This window comes from Sciurus vulgaris (genome assembly GCF_902686455.1).
Source record: "Sciurus vulgaris genome assembly, chromosome: 1".
In the NCBI taxonomy this organism is placed as follows: Eukaryota; Metazoa; Chordata; class Mammalia; order Rodentia; family Sciuridae; genus Sciurus; species Sciurus vulgaris.
In genome coordinates, this window is record NC_136461.1 from 89,687,186 (window position 1) to 89,706,901 (window position 19,716).

The following is a 19,716-nucleotide window of genomic DNA, read 5'->3' on the forward strand; positions in this document are numbered from 1 at the left end:
TCTCACCTTTCCTCACAGTCTTTGCACTTCATCTGCAGCGGGACTAGTTGTTGGAAAAGAACTTGGCTCATGTTGGATCCCTGCCCCGGCCACTGTGCGGAAAAGCCAAACAGGCCGGGCCCCTGGTAGTAGCCTGAAAGGCGTGCTGGTCCCGATAGAGTTTTGAGTTTGGCGCTCGGCTTCCGCAGAGGAGGCGGGGAGAAACAGAGGGAAAACGAAGAAGGTTTGGACCTCACCAGACACCATCGGCTTCTTCCGGTTTGGCGGAGGAAGGGACGAGGGCGGGACGCTGTTTCGGAGTATTAACCTATGTGGCAGGCCCGGAGGCCGCCATGTTTGTTAAGGGAAAACGACCCAAAGGAAACATAAACTTTTGATCTGGGCGCCGGATGCTCGCTACCGAAGCTCACCCTGAATTATGGCGGCCACGGCGCGGACGCCGCATGCGACTGGCTTTCCAGCAGAGGGTAGATGCAGTTACTATGTGGAAAAGAAGAAGCGGTTCTGCAGAATGGTGGTGGCCGCCGGGAAAAGGTTCTGTGGTGAACACGCTGGAGCCGCGGAGGTCTGGTATCGCCCTACCCTGCTGAGAGTCGGAATAAGTTTCCCGGTGCGGTCGGTGCTGGAACCCCGCCCCACCCCTCTTTGACAGGTTTCTGCTTCTGTCCCCCGGATTCTCCAGCTTTTACTTTAATAAAAGAAATTCTGACCTACTTGTGGAGCGATGATGAGCCCTAGTGATGAGCATTGTTTTATTTTATTAAGTGAAACACGTTCATCTTGATCCTCACTCGGGAATGCTAGACTAGTTTTACCACAAACTGCTGCTGCTTAACTCCGCCCGCCCTCCACGTTCCTGATGGGAAGTGGTAGTTTAGAAAAAGTAGCTGTTGAAGTCCCTCGATTTCCCTGGTTGTGTTCTAATTATTGTTTCGTAAACAATAACCACTTTTTGTAAATGTACTAAAGAGAAACTTAATTTTTTTATTTAGGCTTACAGTCTCTAAAAAGCAACTTAGAACTACTTTGCTGGAATGGGGAAGGAATAATTTAAAAATATATGAGTATTGGCCTTTCAAAACTGAAAGCAGAAAGCGTGCGATCTTGTTCAATAATACATTTATACATGTAAATATACTGTCAGCCAATGCATATTTGCATGTATGCATTATATATAAGCATATATATACATGTATGTATATATAATAGGAAAATAAAAATAAGAACAAGAGGAGCAGAATCCTGATAGAAAAAGAGCATATCCAATAGAATTAGAAAGAATAAACCAAATAGACTAGCATCTGACTTCATGCCTTTTGAAAGTCCAGTATTATTTGCATTATTTTATTTTTATTCAACACTTTATCCTTCTAGTCAAAAATACAGTGCAGATCAGCCCCTTTGTGTAGCCATAGCCTACTTCCTATTTTGGTTTGCTGATATTTAACCTAAAGTGAAGCATACTGAAACAAGAACTTTCTTGTTTTGGAATATGGGAAATGTGACTTATTGTGGAAATTCCTTGTGAAGTCCTCCTATAGTTTTATTTAGGGGACACCCTTGGTTGAAGAATGAGATTTATCAGCTCACAAGGATTTTGTTCCTACTCTCTATCCAGACATCTGGAAAGTAACTGAAGATGGTGATAGTATTAGAATGTGGTTAAATCTCTACAAGCTGATTGCTATTCCTAGAAAGGAACTACATGTAGTTATTACTCTCTTGAAGAAAGACTGAAAAATACCAGGTAGAAACACTTTCCATAACTACAGCTGGGTTTTGAATTGTTACCATTTTTCTGAATCTGTAGTTTATGATGTAATTGGATATTGTATTTTCATCTTTAAAAAAGAAAAAAAAAGTGGCACTGGTGACATTAGTTATTCCATTTTTTTTTTTAAATTTTAGGTGTCAATGAACCTTTATTTTATTAATTGATTGATATGTGGTACTGAGAATCCAATCCAGTGCCTTACACATGTTAGGCAAGTGCTCTACCACTGAGGTACAACCCCAGCCCTACTTATACCAATTTTTAGCCAGTGATTCTCAAGTAGGGGTGATTTTGTCCCCTGGCAGACACTTGGCAATGACAGAAAGCATTTTGGTTGTCACAACTGGGAAGTGTAACTGGCTTCTAACGCGTAGAGTCCAAAGACACTACTAAACCTACAAATCACAACACAACCCCTTCCAAAGAAAAAGAATTATCCAAGCCAAAATGTCAATAGTGCTCAGGTTTGAGAAATCCTGTTTCTAAATCCAAATACAAGTTTTAAAAAGTGCTTTTATTTTCCACTCTATGGTTGGACTTTGGAAGTTAGAATAGAGCCTTTTCCTACATGGAAGTTAAGTTTTGTTGTTTCTTTGTTTTTTGACAGGGGTTTTAGTATGTGGGTGGTCTCAAACTGATCTCAAGTGATTTTCTCACCTCAGCCTCCCAAGTTGTGGGGACTAGAGACAAGCCTATAGAGACCAGCAGGAAATTAAGTTTTAAGTTAAAAAATAAGGAATAAAAGTACTTTCAAAAAATTTTTCGTAGCTTTCCCATAAAATTCAGTGTGCATAGCTTTCATGGACATGCTGAGAGGCACATCAGAACTAAAATAAATTGAGAAAAAAAGTAAAGAGCAATGGGGATGGGGTTGCAGCTCAGTGGTAGAGCTCTTACCTCACCTATGTGAGGCACTGGATTCAATCCTCAGCACCACATAAAAATAAATAAAAAGTATTGTGTCCATCTAGAACTACAAATATATTTTATTAAAAAATGAACACTATCCAGGCACATTGGAACGCACCTGTAATCCTAGATACTAAGGAGGCTAAAGCAGGAGGATGCCAAATCAAGACTAGTCTGGGCAACTTAGTGACACCCTGTCTCAAAATAAAATTTAAATAAAACTGGGAATGTAGCTCAGTGGTAAGGCCTAACATGTTCAAGTCCCTGAGTGAAATCCCTAGTACGACACACACAAAGAGTAAGCCCTTGATCAGCATTTATCCTATGGATAGCACTATGCTAAACAGTTTTATCCCTTTTGTTAAAATAATTTTTATAAAAACTAATAACTCACTAGTTTTCACCAACATTAGTAGGTAAGACATTCTCATCTTTCATATGAAGCAGTAAGTCTACTTAGGTGATAGAGCTGGTAACTGATAGACTGGAAATATATCTAAGCAGTCTAACTGGCCTGTGGTTTGACTATTGTTAATGCTGTTCATACAGATTCATAAAGAATGTGGAGTAGAATTGCCAAAACTATTAATTTTCCTTTTTTCCCAGTGCATATAATTTAATTTGTATAACTTAGATGGAAAGGATATCACTACTATACTGAAAAGTTACAAAGTCAGTAAAATATGGCACATACATAATTGTTAAAATCTTCTGTTTAATTGTTTCTAAGATACTTTTTTCAACATTTTTACAACTTAGAGACCAAGATGGATCTTATATTTGGTGATACGTCATAATGTAAATGGGCAGTATTTTCCAAAGGAATAAATAACATAATGCTATGTTAGTTCAAAATATGTTAGTTCATATGTTAGTTCAAAATAAGCCATCCCACAAGGTAAACATAATTCAGTGCATCATGTTGTACATGATAAACATAAAATTTTTGTCAGTTTTTAATTAATTTGAAATAAGTGGTTAACATTTTTTTCTTTCTTCGTGGTACATAAAATAATAGTGCATATAATAGTAGATGTTATCTTAGATTCAAATTTCTGTGCATATAGAGGCCTTCAGTATAACCTATTTGAAGCTATAGACCCTTGTTTGTCCAAAGCAGTATTAATTCAGATATAAATGTTAGCTAGCTACATTGGATATTTTGTTTTTATTAAACCCTATGACCTGATTTTGCCAATTTTTCATTATGTCCTTTATAGTTTCCTTATCTTTTTGTAAAATATATTTTTTAGTTGATGGATTATTTTATTTATTTATTTATGGTGCTGAAAATTGAACCCAGTGCCTCACATGTGCTAGTCTCACGCTCTACCACTGAGCCATAACCCCAGCCCTCCTTACCTTTTTTTGATCGTGCAGATATACTGAAGTTATATCTAGTATCTGTAAGTAATACAAGTGATATTTTACTTAACTAAATATATCCCTCTTAACATATTAGGAAGAAAATGCTCGGAAAAGAATCCTGTGTCCTTTAGATCCAAAGCAGTAAGTATGGATCAAATAAGGGTTTTTCTCTACTGGAAACAGTCATTTTCACAATTCTCATTTTATATTTTCTCTTTAAATTTAGCACAGTATATGAAGATCAGCTATCAAAACATTTGAAAAAATGTAATTCAAGGGAGAAGCCAAAACCTGTAAGTGTTTGATCAATAAAATTGAATGGTGAAATGTAAACTATGTAATATTTATATATATACAGTTTTTAGTATATTGCTAATGTGAATATTTAACAAGACTCTTGCCTAGAGGCTTGAATTTGGTCAGTGTCTTTAAGTATATGTATATAGCATATGAGATTATAAAGCCAGTTATGGTCTTAATTCAGAGAACAGAATTTTATAGAACCTGAATGTTGTTCAGAGAATAAGTTCACTGTTTATTGAAAAATACTTGCTTAGTGCCTATTAAACTTATTTCAGTAAAATATTATCTCAGTCTTCAAGGAGCTTGAGACTGAAAAGTAAACTTGTAAATAAAGAATATTGTTCAGGGCTGGGGTTGGGGCTCAGTGGTAGAGCGCTTGCCTGGCCTGTGTGAGGCACTGGGTTCTATTCTCGGCACCACATATAAATAAATGAATAAAATAAAGGTCTGTCAACATCTAAAAAAAATTTAAAAAAAAAAAGAATTTTGTTCAGTAAGGTCAAATGTCAAATGAAAGAAGCAAGCATAGTGTCATGAGAACATGTACTTGCACCAAAATTAAGAACAAATATAAAGGATTGAGAAGGAGTAACAATGGAATTGAGTCTTGATATAGCAAAGAAAAGAAAGAAGGGTCCTTTTCAGCAGAAAGGAAAACATGTACAAAGGCATGGAACTGAGAAACCACACGATGCTTTCAAGAAACTGGAACTTTATTCTGAAAGATATGGAAAACCACTGAAAGACTTTAAGCTTGGGAATGGCATGGCTAAATTTTCCTGTTAAAAAATTTCTTTTATAGCAGTGTGGTAGGATAGCTTGCAGTCAGTAGGATTAGTTAGAAGGCTATCATTGACATCCAGTTGGGACATGGTAAGAGACTGATAATTAAGGAATATGGGAAGGGTGCAAGAGTTATTTAGGTAGCAGAGTCAATCAAACTTGATGACTGTAAATTTGAATTGGGTATATGACTGCAAAACTCAGAGAGCTTGGACAAATAATCAAATTTTAGAAGTCAAATACAGGTGCTAGGTAAAACTTTGGATTTTTAAGGTACCCAGGATTAAGCGATTACAGGAAGAAATGAGCACTTTTGCCGACATTGTACCAAACACCTTGCCTAGAGGAACGTAACAAAATCTAGTGAGGGAAATGGAAAATGCAATAGTATGTGCTAAAAATGATTAAGTATAGAATGCTATGGGAGAATAAAGGAAGAGAGCCTAACACTTTTTTGAAGAATATAGGACAAGAGAGAAATGGCGGAATGAATTAGGGCAGCTTCTCTAAAGGAAGTATATAAGATGAGACCTAAAAATCAGGGGAAAATCAACCCTTCAAGGAGGAAAATATGTGCAAAGGCTGAGAAGTGAGAGTAAATACCTTGTCAGGGACTGAATATCTCATATAATATAAACCACAAGGAGAACATAACAAAACATAACATAAACAAAATGGAGACATAAATGAAAAGGAGAACAAAATAAAATATGAGACCTGAAAGTAGCCAGGAGTGTATCATGAGACCAAGGACATAACTCTAGGCAACACTGTCATTTAAAGGTGAGCTGTTAAAAGGGACCATAGAAAAAAATTGAGAGAGGTGACTGAAGAGGGAGGAAAAAGAAAAACTAGAAGAGCATGGTGTATGAGAAGCCAGGGGAAGACAAATCTCAAAAAGAAAAGTGATCAAGAGCATCTGTCATCACAGAGTAATAAAATAAGGATGGAGAAGAAAACATTGGATTGGCAATGTCGATCGCTAATGATCAAAGGCCTTAGCAAAATTCATATTAAATAGGGTGGGGAGGGCAAAAATCAGACTAGAATAATGTGTAAATAAAAGGCAGATAAAGCAGTAAAAACCAGAAGCAGCAAACTTGACTCTGAGTGGAACTTGAGAGTCAGAATGGCTCTCAAAATCGGTTAAATTTTATTTATAAGCTCAGAGTAAAGAGCCAAAAGAAAGGAAGAAATAGAAACCGGAAGAAGGCATCATTAATGGGGGAAGGTTTCTCAGAAAGCATCCAGGGATACAGGACAAAATAGAGGTAGAAGGGGCCAGTAGGCGGAGGAATAATTCTTCCATTGAACTACATGGGAAGTGATAGAAGATGAATATTAGTTCAAGCAATTCTAAGCTAACAAGAATATTAATTGGGAAAGTTCTTTCTGATCACTCAGCTGCACTGTTGCTACTATCTACAATTAAGAGACGAGGTGGTTGAGGGGTACAATAGTGTGGTTATGAAAAATAGTTGCTGGACATCTTTCTGAGTCAGATTGAGTATAGATATAATGAATTTGAACTGGCACCCGTTCAGATGCTTAGCTGGTTTTACTTCAGCAGTATTCAGCAGACCATATATTGGGATTAAAAGTCACATTAACTTATGATCATACTTATTTATAACTAAGGGGTGCATGGGACCATAATAACCATTTAGTACTCAACAAGGGCTAAAAATTCAGTTCTCTGTTCAGTAACACAATAGGATAGGGAGAAAAGTACCTATATGAGATGACAGGTATATGAATTTGTTTCAGTATAGTAACTACTTTACTATCTATATGTATATCGCAACATCATGTTATATACAAACCTCGTATATACACAACAAAATTCACTTTTAAAAAGAATAGAATAGAAAAAACAAAAGTGGAATGTTGAACACAGTGATAATTTGGCAGTCAACCATCAGTACCATCAGCAAACTGTGTGTGTGTAAAGGAGTTGTGGGAAAAATGCATTCATCTCCTTTTATTGAAAGTAAATATTGGGAGATTGGGTAGTCATTGGATTTTGTAAGCATAGGTGTGAGAGAAGGATCAGATTGTGAAATATAGTAATGATAATAGTGGGTATTTAGACTGCATGGCATGAAGTGGAAGCCAGAAATTAACTGAGAAACAGTGAATAAAGGCCAGGTACGGTGGCACATGCCTGTAATCACAACTACTGTGGAGGAGGCAGGAGGATCAAAAGTTTGAGGCCAGCCTAAACAATTTTATGGGAACCTGTCTCAATTTTCTTTTTAAAGGGATGGGGGTATGACTCAGTGGTAGAGTGCCCCTGGAGTCAACCCCTAGTGCCACAAAAGAAAAGTCAATAGAGGCCCTTGAAGGTGGATTAATATGATTAGGAACAACAGAATTACTATGCTTTTTACTAACAAATTATAAAATTGTGGTCAGAAAATGAGTTAATAGAGTTGAAGATTTTAGAAGTTATATGGTTCACAGTAATGCCAGAATCTAGAAGTCCATAGAAGTACTTTGTTGACATGGCGTGAAAGTCTTAGAATTAAAAAGTTAAAGCAGAACCATTACATTGGGTGGCTTTAAAGAATCATTTTGACTGGATTTTGAAATATAAAGTACAATTTTCTGTCAAAATTCTAGTGAATGTTGGATAGTGACTAGCAGATGAATGGTTGACAACCTCAGGAGATTCTGACAGTAGCTTCAGAGCCTGGCATTTCTCACTAGGGCCTTTTGGTAATTTTGATGAGACAGTCATAGCATGTGCATTTCAAAGCGTTCCTGTACTTTCCAAAGTGCCCATTCTGGCTCCTAAGCATCAAATGGCAAATACTAAAAAGGTTCTGAAGTTTCACCATATTTTCAAACTAACAAACTAACCACAGATTTGTTGATGCTGGCAGAAGATAAGTGTTTTCTGGCTCGGAGACCAAGGACTTTTTTTTTTTTTTTTTTTTTTTTTTTTTTTGATGCTAGAGTGCATGCTAAGCATGTACCTTACTACTGAACTATACACACATTATTCATCTCCCAGGAAGCAGCAGGAACTTGTTATTTACATGAATTCTTGTTTTCCAAAGCCTATGGAGTCACCACAGAGGTGCCTAGATGGATACTGTATATAAGTGGGCTTGGGTCATAATTGAACCCCAAATTCAGGAACTATAAATCTTTTTAAATTGGGTAATAAGCAAAGCTGCCTAAATTGTGTCTTATAAGTAGACATTTTTCCTTTTTATACTATATAATAATTAAGCCTACTATGTGATCTAGAAGACACCATTTCTATCTTCCAAGGATACATGTTAGAAAAACATCCTTGAAAAGATAATCTGATCCAGGCACATTGGCGCACACCTATAATCCTAGCAGCTCAGGAGGCTGAGGCAGGAGAATCACAAGTTCAAAGCCAGTTCAGCAAAAGTGAGGAGCTAAACAACTGATGATAAAATGATGACCACTCACCCCCCTCCCTTATCCCTTAGCCACTTTAGTGAAAGAGAAATAAAGTTTTACTTGGAAATATCTTCCTTGCCTAAATAGCAGGTTTCAGTTAAAACAAGCAAGTAGAATGTGTATTCTATGAAAAGTTTGAGAGAATGGATGAATTTATTTAAAATAGCATACTCTTGGGTGGTTTTCATGCATGCCGAGACACAGTGGCAAGGAAAGGGGAAAAAAAACAATGAGTTGATGAAATGGGGGAAGAAATTGCAGAGCAATCATTTTCTGGTACACTATCATGTGACACTTGGAAACTAGGTAGATTCATATCATTATTCTGCTTGACTGTGAAACTTCCATCAGTGTGTAAACATTTTGCTTACTAAATGAAAGTAGGTTAGTGGTAAATTTCTCCAATATAATTTTCACACGTGAAAATCTAGTAAGTCTAATTCACAATACAGTTTACCTGAAACATTCTTTACAACCATTTTAAAAAATTATGAGTACATCAAATTATAATAGGTATAGCTAATTTTCTATTATAGGTTTGTCAATCATGCAACAAAACATTGTAATACATGCAGTTTTCACCCATTCCACTCAATTACAGGTTTCCATTGTTAGACATATAGGTAAAGTAAGCAGCAAACACTCGAGATGTTACCCTTCTGCCACCTGTGTCACAGAAGTCCACTACTGTGCATAGTGAATTGTCCCCAGTTGTTTTCACTTTTAAAACAGCATTTGTAGAAACACTATTATTTCATTCATGTAGATCTACACTATCAAATGTGACAGTCACTAGCCACATAAAACTATTTAAATTTGAATAAATTGAATAAAATTGAAAATCCAGTTTCTCAGTTGCACTAACCATATTTCGGAACTAGTGGCTACCATGTTGGTTAAGGCAAATATAGAGCCTTTCCCCCATTGCAGAAAGTACTACTGAAAAATATTTATCTAAATATTTACCTAGAATTTATATTTCTGCAGATGTACTAAGTAGCATAGTGTCACAGGACATTTCTATTTACAATTTTTAATTAGTATTTTAAAATAGAAAAAAAATCAGATTTATACCATTATAATTTCACTATTTGGTTTTGATCATGCCGCATGTCTGAAGAAAGTATGTACTCTTGTTTTTGCCTTAACACCATAAAGCAAAACTGGCACAGTCCTCGGTTTGTGCTGTAACCAGGTAAAAAATAAAAATTACTAATGAATTTTTTACACTATGAATAATTATTCCAGTTAACTACCTTTTTAGAACATAAGATCCATAAACACAGAGATTTTTCTCCTCTGTTATCTATTATAGTGAATCCCTAACACTTAAAGCAAACCAGGCACTGAAGTAAGTACTCAACAATTATTTAATGACTGAATGGGAGAAAGGGAGGATGGCAGAGACAGAGTTTGGGATAAAGGGAAGATTCAGTTTTTCAGCTTAATTTTTGTGAACTTCATTTTTTTTTTATGGTTTTGTTTTTGTCAAGGATTTCTTTATTCAAGATATTAATGCAGGCTTAAAGGATGAAACAGAAATAACTGAACAATTAGTAAGTACATTGACTTAATATTTAATTTCAAAAAGTATTTGTAAGCTATGTCCATGTTGTACAGAAGCCATGTTCCAATTTTTATTTGGGATAAATCTGTTGTTTTGAATTTAGAATGCATTTTCCTATTGAATCAGTATTATTAGTGATGGTTACTTCCCAGAGTAACCCATGCTCCATAACAAGCTACAACATGGCTTGAGTCCCTTTTGATTCTTCTAAGCCTAAGAACTTTTTGGCCCTAGGAGGTAAAGGAATTAAAGTAACAGGTAGAGGTGAATGAAACTTAGCAGTTGAGCAATTCTAGTGGCCGCTTAGGGAAGGGTTTTATCAGAAAGAATAGCCTGGATGGCCATGCAATTTGCCCAACTATTAAGCCTCTCTCATGGTACTTTAAAGCATTTTTTTTTGCTACATTATTTAGTTTTATTTTTGTGTATAGGTTCCAATTTCTTCTCTATCTGAAGACCAGTTGGGAAACTTAATAAAGAAATTGAGAAAAGCGAGTGAAGGTAAGTCTGCCTAAAGTTGCAAGTTAAATTATTTTAGAGTTTAAAGTGGTATATGAGTTGATTCTGGTTTTCCAAATGTTACCACTATTATTCAGAGTCCTGTAGTTTCATTTTTGGTTGCTTAAGCTATCATATTTATATTTGCCACAGGTTTGAATTCTACACTTAAAGATCACATTATGTCCCATCCAGCATTACATGATGCCCTTAATGACCCTAAAAATGGTGATTCTGCAACCAAGCATCTGAAACAGCAGGTTTGTTTAGACCACAATAATTCTACCTTTCTTCATTTGTTTGAAGCTAATGTTCCTTTCTCTCTCAATATAGTTATTAATGAGATTTGGGGTACAAAATTTTCCAATTTCAAAAATATGTGTAAACATAAGAAATTTGGCACAAATACAGTTCTCAGTAGGTTATTACATATTTAAAAATGAGAAAAAATTTAAAGCCAGACAAATTATCAGTGCAAACATACTACCTTATGTAGAGATTAACTTGCTGTTTTCCCATTTGAGCTAACTGTTTGCTCTAGTTTATAAAATAATCTTGTGAAGTTTGCAGGCTTCTATTTTAGGTAACATTGAAAAATTAAAGTTACTTGGTCCAAGAAGATGCTTTGTTGAGTTTGGAGCAGGAAAGGGAAAATTGTCTCATTGGGTTGATATTGCCTTAAAAGATGCTGAAAAAGTTCACTTCATCCTGGTAGAAAAAGTGACCACAAGATTCAAAGTAAGTGAAATCATTGCAATATATTAGTAACCAGATTTTGTTTTTCCATTTTTCTGCTTTGGAAGAAAATGATGATCAGAAACATGCCTCTTAAAACAAACATCCTTTCTTGTATATTTATAGCTCTTTATCAATTATAATTATATTGATAACAAACTGGAAGGTGAATTTTTTAAATCTATATTTGGACAGTTCATGAACTGAGTTCTTAAAATTCATTTGCAGAGACAGGAAAATATGTAGAAAGAGTGACACCCAAGCTAGGAATTACAAGTCTTACTCCTATTCTTCTTCCCACCTTTCACTACTTACTGACTACTCATTTATAGATATTTATTGAGCAAACTCACAGGCATCGTGATAGACATTGGGTACATTAAGTTTAATAAGCAAGGCCCCTGTGCTCTTACTTATATTGAGAAAGGAGAGATAGGCAAATAAATAAATAATTGTCATAAAGTATTAAAATGTAGTAAGTGCAGTAAAGTGAAAAAAAAGTCTGTACATAGTAATGGATTCAAAAGAAGGAGTGACAAGTTTTATTTCAGGGAAGGGAGGAGAATAACTACACAGAAAAGATGATGCTTGAACTAAATCTTGAAAGGTGAATTAATGTTAGTTGAGAGTTTGAGAAGCATTCTAGGAGGCAAAACAGGTAGAATCAAATGCCTGAAACGATAGAGAAACATGGAAACTTCACTGTGTGCTAGGAGGGCACCGTGTAAAGTTCAGCAATAATGAGACTGCAAAGTAGAACTGGCTAGAGTAGGCCTCATGTTGAATGCTGAGGAAGAAGTTTGACTTTATTCCATTATGTGCTGGGAGAACTGTAGGAAAGATTTGATCCTTGCCTTCAAGAAGCTTACATCTAGTGGGGCAGATATACAAGTATTTTGTTTCTGTACGCTAAGTATGTTGTGATAATGTATGTACCCAATGTTATGGGAGCATGAAGATAAAAAACAACCTCAGTCATACTAGTATGGGTTGTCATGTAAGATTTCACAGAGTGACAGTTGAGAGATTGGAAGAATATATAAGCATTGGTGAAGCAAAAAAAGTTTTTTAAGAGTTTGGCTTAGCAGCACAAGTAAAACTATAACATAAGAGTCTGAGACTTAAAGTAGAAAAATTGATGATTATTTTTAAACAATAATCCAATTAAGAATTGGGCCAAAGCTAAGGCTGTTGCAGTGGAATATAAAGGAGAGGAAGAATATGAATAATGTTAAAGTGTTGGAAGCTATAAGACCTAATGATTTAATGTGGAAAAAAATAGTAAAAAAATAAAAAGACTCAGCAATTTATTATTCATTGATTATGAGGGAAGAGTAATTTTGGGTAATGTTTTTATGGCTTAAGTAAGTGGTGTTTTTCCTGATATAGGGAATGTAGGAGGAGAAAGAGGAAGAATAGATTTAGAGGAAAAGGTAATAGATTCAGTTCTGGATGTGTCTAGTTTTCTGTTGAAGTAGAATTTTCTAGTTCAGAATTAGAAATGTGCCTGAGGGGATGAGGGTATAGTTCAGTGGCAAAGTTCTTACCTAACATCTGTGAATCACTAGCACCACAAAAAACAAAACTTTACTGGGGATGTATCTCAGTGATAGAAAACTTGCTTGGCATGTACAACCACCTGGGTTCAATCCCCAGCCTATCAAAAAAATATTTTTTAAAGTGGACATGTGTCTTGATGCTTATCAACGAGGTCTGGGCTATAATGTAGAACTGTAAACTGTAGGCACGAAGATAAAGACTAATCTAACTAAATCTCTGAAGGCTGTAATCCTTCAGAGAAAGTAAGATAAGAAGCAAAATGAAAATAGAATGCTAGCAGTAACAAAAATAAAAGAGCTGGCAAATGTTCTTAGACAAGTCACTTAACATCTGCGAACCCTAGTTCTTTGTGAATGAATTGAGAAAATAATGTGTATATAATAAGTGATAAAATTCTCAGATCTTATAAAATATTGCCTTAGAGTTTTCATCAAAAATACACAATCTTAAAATTTTTCAATAATAAAAAACAAGATGGAAATATTTACTTTAGATTTTGAAAACAAAAATCTTTTATTTTCATAAAACTGCTTTTTTTAACACAAAGAGTCATTGTTACAATACTGTTTTGTTTGTGCAGGTAGATGGCAAACACAGAAAGAAAAATTCAGTGTTTGAAAGACTTCAAATTGATATTCAACACTTATGCTTGAGTAAGTTGCCTAACTTTCCATTGCTCTATCATAAATGACAGATGTTTCAAACTTTGAGGGTTGCTTAGAAATCCAATCATTAGAACAGTGCTTGAGGAAAAACTAATTTATTAATAGAGAATATTATTATTCCATTATTGATAGAGAATATTATATGTAACACTCAAATAAATGTAAATTGAATTAGGATTCAAAAATGTTTTTCAGTATCAACTGAAAAAAGTGTTATATTCAGAAAGAGTTTAAAATTTTTCTGTTGTTGTTCCCAGGTATTGAAACTAGGATTGCATTACCACTGAGCTATATCCCCAGCCCTTTTATATTTTATTTTGAGACAGGGTCTTGCTAAGTTGCCTAAGGCCTCACTATGTTGCAAAGATTGGCCTCAAACTTGTGATCCTCCTGTCTCAGCCTCTCAAGTCATTGAGATTATAGTCAAGCACTACCACGCCAGGCAAGGGTTTAAAATTTTTGAAAACATGTCCTTGTTTTGCTTCTACGTCCCATTTAAATAAATCTTGAGTGTGTTCATATCATAAACTAGCCTTCTGTTAACATGATTTGCCAAAACCATTAAAGAAAATGAAATAATTCGTCTGCCTGGCTAATGTATAAAAGATGCTGTCTGGGTGTTTAAACTATGTCAAAGGAAATAAGTCATCATTGTAGAATTCACATTCCATACACATATCCTCAAACATTTTCTTTATTGCCTATTATTTAAAAAGAAACTAATGCAGCCATATCCCAGCAGCATCTCTTATCCACTAATTTTTATCTAGCCTTGAGAAGCAATCCAGCATTTATATGTAAATCATTGTATTTTAAATTATTTAATATATTATTTTTCTAATGTTGATAAACAGGTTATCAGGTTATATGTTGAATTCTATAAAGTGAAAAATTGTTTGAGTTTCTAGATTTAGCCCTAAAATTCGGAGATTTTAATTCTAATTTTCTCTCTTAAATAACCACATATACTCTATCTCATAAGAGGGCTAATTTAATGCTTCCTTTATTTCAGACAAGATTCCTGTGCTGAGAGAAGGGAAACTACCTGTGGTAGGAATTGGAAAACATCTATGTGGTGTGGCAACAGGTAGGTAAACACACTGATAATATATAAGTTAACACATTAAGTCTTAATTTAAATTGCCCAGCCACTTCAGTGGTTTCTTTTGAGTACTTTAGATTTTTTTATACTTACAACTCATCAATCTTAAAAGGGAATGAAGGGAAGGGAGTGGGAAAAAGAATAGGAAAATAGTGGAATGATTCTGGCATAATTTTCCTTTGTACATACATGAATACACCACAGTACACCATGTACAACCACCAGACTGGATACTAATTAGAATAAGATATACTCCACGTTTGTATAAATAAGCCAAATTATACTCTACTGTCATGAATAACTAAAAAAGAACAAAAGTATTTTTAAAAATTTTTGAACTTATGCTAGTTAAAAAAAAAAAAAATACTCATCAGTCTTCATAATAGCCCTGGTCCTATGTTATATCAAATGCAGGGCTTTTCTAGATATCTGCTTGTTTTCACCATTTTGCAGGATGAATTAAGAGTGTTCTGTATAAATAATATGTCATATGGAACCTTAAAGTTCTTTGGGTTATATTTCGACCAAAAGAGGAAAAAATCATTATGGAAATTGTAGGATTTCACCCCAGAAGGTACTGGACTATTTTAGAGAAGTTTAGAAGATCACTCTGTCAGGATTCTGAGGAAAAATAAAAAAAGAAATTTCAGGGGGCTGGGATTGTGGCTCAGTGGTAGAACACTTGCCTGGCATGTGTGAAACACTGGTTTCAATTCTTAGCACCACATGTAAATAAATGAATAAAATAAAGGACTGTCAACATCTAAAAATATATTTAAAAAAATAAATTTCATACCAGAAAAATCTAAGATGTCTTGTCTTAACACTTTTCTGTTCATCAGATCTAGCATGTAAAATGGAAACAGCATGCATTTGGGAATCAGATAGTTTCACTGTCAGTTCTGCTGTGTAATTTTGGCAAGTTATTTAACCTTCCTGAGCTTTGGTTTACCCCATTGGTAAAATAGATGTAATAATATCATTTCCCAGTTTCCATGTAAAATTCTGGCATATGTTAATGCTCACTGTTAGCTACTGTTACGACTTCCTGGCTCCTGCTTGTTTCATTGTCTACACATTTGGGCAACTTGGAGCCTTCATAACACATTATTCAAATTGGCTGAAAATGACTTTGAGTACTATATGTTGGTATTGTCCTTTATAGTTTTTAGACTACTTTCATATATCTTATTTAACCCTTTTAAAATCCTTCTGAAGTAGACCAATTACATCCAGTTCCATCCTGGGAAAGCAGGAATGCACACACCTTTGATCCTTCCCATATAATCCAAATTTTTCAAAAGTATAAACTACAGTGACTGGTTCTCATGTTTCATACACTTTTTCCCCTTGATTCACTCTGTTTGAATTCCCCATTCATCTATGCTACAGTTAATTACCCTTTTTGAATTTCTGTTTCCTTCTCTTATCTGATACTTCTTTCCCAGTTCTTTCCCTTCCTCAGTGTCATTTTTTCTGTTTCTTTCATGGTCTCCTTCCATATCGTCCTTTAAATATTAATATTTAGGTCCATCTACTACATACCTAGTGTGTCCTTCCCGTTTTTTAAACTTTCCAGTAGCTCTTTGCCATTCTGTTTCTATCTTTACTGTTCAGCACATCAATCTTAGTGTATTTTTCCATATACTCTACTGTTCCTGCTATTTCTAGAATTCTGCTGTCACCCAAACAAAAAGATTAGTCAATAGCTATTCATCCTGTAACTCAGTTATCACCTTAAACAAGATATGCCTTCTTAGTATTATCACAGTACCCTCTGCTGTATCTTTTTTTGGGGGGTGGTATCAGAAATTAAACTCAGGGGCACTCAACCTTTGGGCCACATCTCCAGCCCTATTTTGTATTTTATTTAGAGACAGGGTCTCACTGAGTTACTTAGTACCTCACTTTTGCTGAGGCTGGCTTTGAACTCTTGATCCTCCTCCCTTAGCCTCCCAAGCCTCTGGAATTACAGGCCACCGCACCTGGCCTTTGTGGTATCCTTATCTTTTACTTAGGTCTGTTTATCTAATTTTGCCAGTATGCTGTGAATTTTTTGATAATAAGGTGTAAGCTAATACAAAGCTCAGTATATAACAGGAATTTAGTGAATTTGAATGAAAACATAATCTTGGCCACTAATTTGCTGTGTTTCTTTGTCCCTTTCTGGGTATACAGCTTTATCCCTTAAAATTGTTATAAAAAAGATTTTTAACTAGATTGCTAAAGTTCCTTTTACTTCTGAAATTATTTCTTTTAGTAATTTTTCTGATTATTCTCATTTCTGAAAATCATTTACTTAAGTCATATATAAATAAAACAGTGACTGAATATATTTTATTAGAAAATAATAGTTTATGATCTTGCTGATAAGCAGATGATGACACATAATGGGGGGTGGGAAGGGGGCAAGAATGGAGGAAGGAGGGACGGTATAGAGGGAAAAGAGGGGTGGGGGTCTGGGGGAAGGAAAAAAAAATAACAATGAATCAAAATCTATTACCCTAGGTAAATGTATGATTACACAAATAGTATGCCTCTACTTCATGTACAAACAGAGAAACAAGATATATCCCATTTGTTTACAATAAAAATAAATTTAAAAAAAAGAATAATAGTTTATAGAGCCAGGCACAATGGCACAGCTACTCAGGAGGCTGAGGCAGGAGCATCACTTGAGCTGATCCCTGCCTCAAAAATAAAAAGATAAAGAAAGAAAATTGTATTAGCATATGCCTTATTCTCAAAAAATTCATAGCACACTGGGAGAATTAGATATATAAATAGATAAGTAAAATATAATAAGGTAAAGATATGCAGAGGGTATTATGATAATACTAAATTTAAGAAATAATAGATTACAAAGTATTAAAATTATTTTGTGAAGATTTGTGGGTGTATTAAAACTGTTGTTTGGGGCTGAAGTGGTAGCTCAGTGGTAGAGCGCTTGCCTCCCACATGTGAGGCATTGAGTTTGATCCTCAGCACCACATAAAAGTAAATAAATAAAATAAAGGTATTGTGTCCATCTACAACTAAAAAAAATTAAATAAATAAACAAATGATACTATTGTGCCCTTATACCTCAAATATAATAAAAAGCAAAAAGAAAAGGAAAGAAATAATAGATTGGCTATCACCTTCTCCAAATAATAGGTTTCCAATAATGTTTGTTGACTTAAATTCACATATTTATTTAAATTTACTAGCAAATACCGTATCATTTAATATTGTGACATCTTAGGGCAATAAAATTTTAAAATATATTTCTTTTTAATTGATCAGATACAATAATCTTCTAATTCGAGATTAGCATCACTATGCTAAGCAAAATTGCCTTTGTTCTTCATTTCTTTCTTTGAGTTTCTTAAGTTCAAACTTCCTGGAATGCAAGTATAGGTAAATAGATATTTTCTATATAAGTCATTTCCTCAGCCAGGGTAACGGAAATAGGAGCCAATTCAAATAGTTAGACAAAATTTTTTTAAATTTTAGACCTTAAACACTGGATAGTTTTATTGGGAAATAGGCTTTATGCAAAAGAAAACACTAGAAAAATTAAGAAGATAGAAAAAAGCAGATTTGAACAAAGTTGATAATTTGTGATAGTATTATTACATGTATAAAGCTAGGTAGGTTTTTGTTGTTTCTGTTGTTGGCTTTTTAAAAACCATACTGTTTAAGAAATATAAAAAATATTTATGTTAAAGATGATGGTTTGGGGGGGCAACATAATTGTGTTTGCAGATCTTGCATTACGGTGTTTGGTTGAAACCTATGCTGCCAGTTTTGAGGAAAGGAATGAAGAACCTTTAGCCAAACGCATAAAGAATGATAAAACAGAAAAAGAAATTAACACTTTGACCAAGGAAGGAAATGAAAAAAATGTCCCAGAGAAGTGGACCCCTGTGGCTGGCATTGTTATTGCACTCTGTTGTCACCACAGGTGTGATTGGAGACATTATGTGGGCAAAGAATATTTCAGGGCCCTAGGCCTTGGAGCAGTGGAATTCCACTATTTCCAGCGAATGAGTAGTTGGGCAACTTGTGGAATGCGGAAAACATCTTTTGAAGTCTCAAGTGTTACCACAAAGACAAAAGATAATCCGAATGATGATAGTGAAGAGCATGATGATGGAGGATACAGAATCACAGACGACAGCTCTGAGAGTTTGCCTGGGTAAGTGACTATATTTGTAATGCTTAACACTAAAGGGGAAATATTTTATTATTGCTGTACAGTAGTCCCCCACTTATCCATGGGGGATACATTCTAAGACCCCCAGCGGATGCCTGAAACTACAGAAAAGGTACAAGTGCTGCAATATCTTCACAGTCAATCTTATGACAGAAATCTCTACTAAGCACCTGATGGATATGCTGGACAAAGGAATTATCCTGTCCCAGGTGGGAAGGAGTGGAAGGGCAAAAGATTTCATCATGCTATTCAGAAGAGCACTTCTTTAAAAATTATGAATTATTGAAAGGAATTTTCCATTTAATATTTTCAGATCACAGTTAACCACAGGTTATGGAAAACACAGAAAATGAAACTGTGGATAAGTGGGACTGCTTTCTTAGATGATCATTGCTAACAATTTATTCATGAAAACATACAGTGTAATTTTAGAATAACTTAAAATATATACATTTTTATCAAGGTTATATTAAAAGTGCCTTGGAAGGCGGGACATAATACTTGGTATAATGTGGGCTATTTAGCAGCTTTTCAACAAGTGACTAAAATCATTTTTTAAATGTTTACAAAATGTTAATTATGTGTGTGTGTTTATTCCATTTAGGCTTCTTACTGTTGAAGAAAAGAAGAAAATAGGGCATCTTTGTAAATTGCTGATTGACCAAGGCCGAATCCAATATTTACAGCAGAAGGGATTCAATCCTACTTTACAGTACTATACAGATCCTTTGGTATCTTTGGAAAATGTATTGTTAACTGCTTTACCAATTCATTCTTCACCAGAAACAACTGCTTAATGGCAAAGAAATTAGAACA

The 19,716-nt window shown here is 34.8% G+C and overlaps 2 protein-coding genes across 4 annotated transcripts in view; one reads left to right on the plus strand and one right to left on the minus strand.

Moving 5' to 3' along the window:
• SASS6 (SAS-6 centriolar assembly protein) overlaps window positions 1-293 on the minus strand; it is a 35,987-nt gene extending 35,694 nt beyond the window's left edge. The window contains exon 1 of the mRNA XM_079110696.1: window positions 7-293. Coding sequence (XP_078966822.1) covers window positions 7-71 — 65 coding nt within the window. The 5' untranslated portion in view covers window positions 72-293. The remainder of the gene's footprint in view (window positions 1-6) is intronic.
• Window positions 287-19,697, plus strand: TRMT13 (tRNA methyltransferase 13 homolog; the record flags this gene model as incomplete). 3 transcript variants are annotated; one of them, XM_079110779.1, is made up of 11 exons in its annotated part: window positions 291-565; window positions 4,146-4,192; window positions 4,278-4,344; window positions 10,069-10,131; window positions 10,574-10,643; window positions 10,794-10,900; window positions 11,211-11,378; window positions 13,516-13,588; window positions 14,613-14,687; window positions 18,450-18,882; window positions 19,505-19,697. In XM_079110779.1, the coding sequence occupies exons 1-11, from the start codon at window positions 419-421 to the stop codon at window positions 19,695-19,697; spliced, it is 1,443 nt and encodes a 480-aa protein (XP_078966905.1). In that variant the 5' UTR covers window positions 291-418. The 3 variants fall into 3 exon arrangements, with proteins under 3 accessions (XP_078966907.1, XP_078966906.1, XP_078966905.1); XM_079110781.1 differs by lacking the exon at window positions 19,505-19,697 and having other exon boundaries at window positions 287-565; window positions 18,649-18,831; XM_079110780.1 differs by lacking the exon at window positions 11,211-11,378 and having other exon boundaries at window positions 289-565.
• Between the last annotated feature and the right edge of the window lie 19 nt (window positions 19,698-19,716).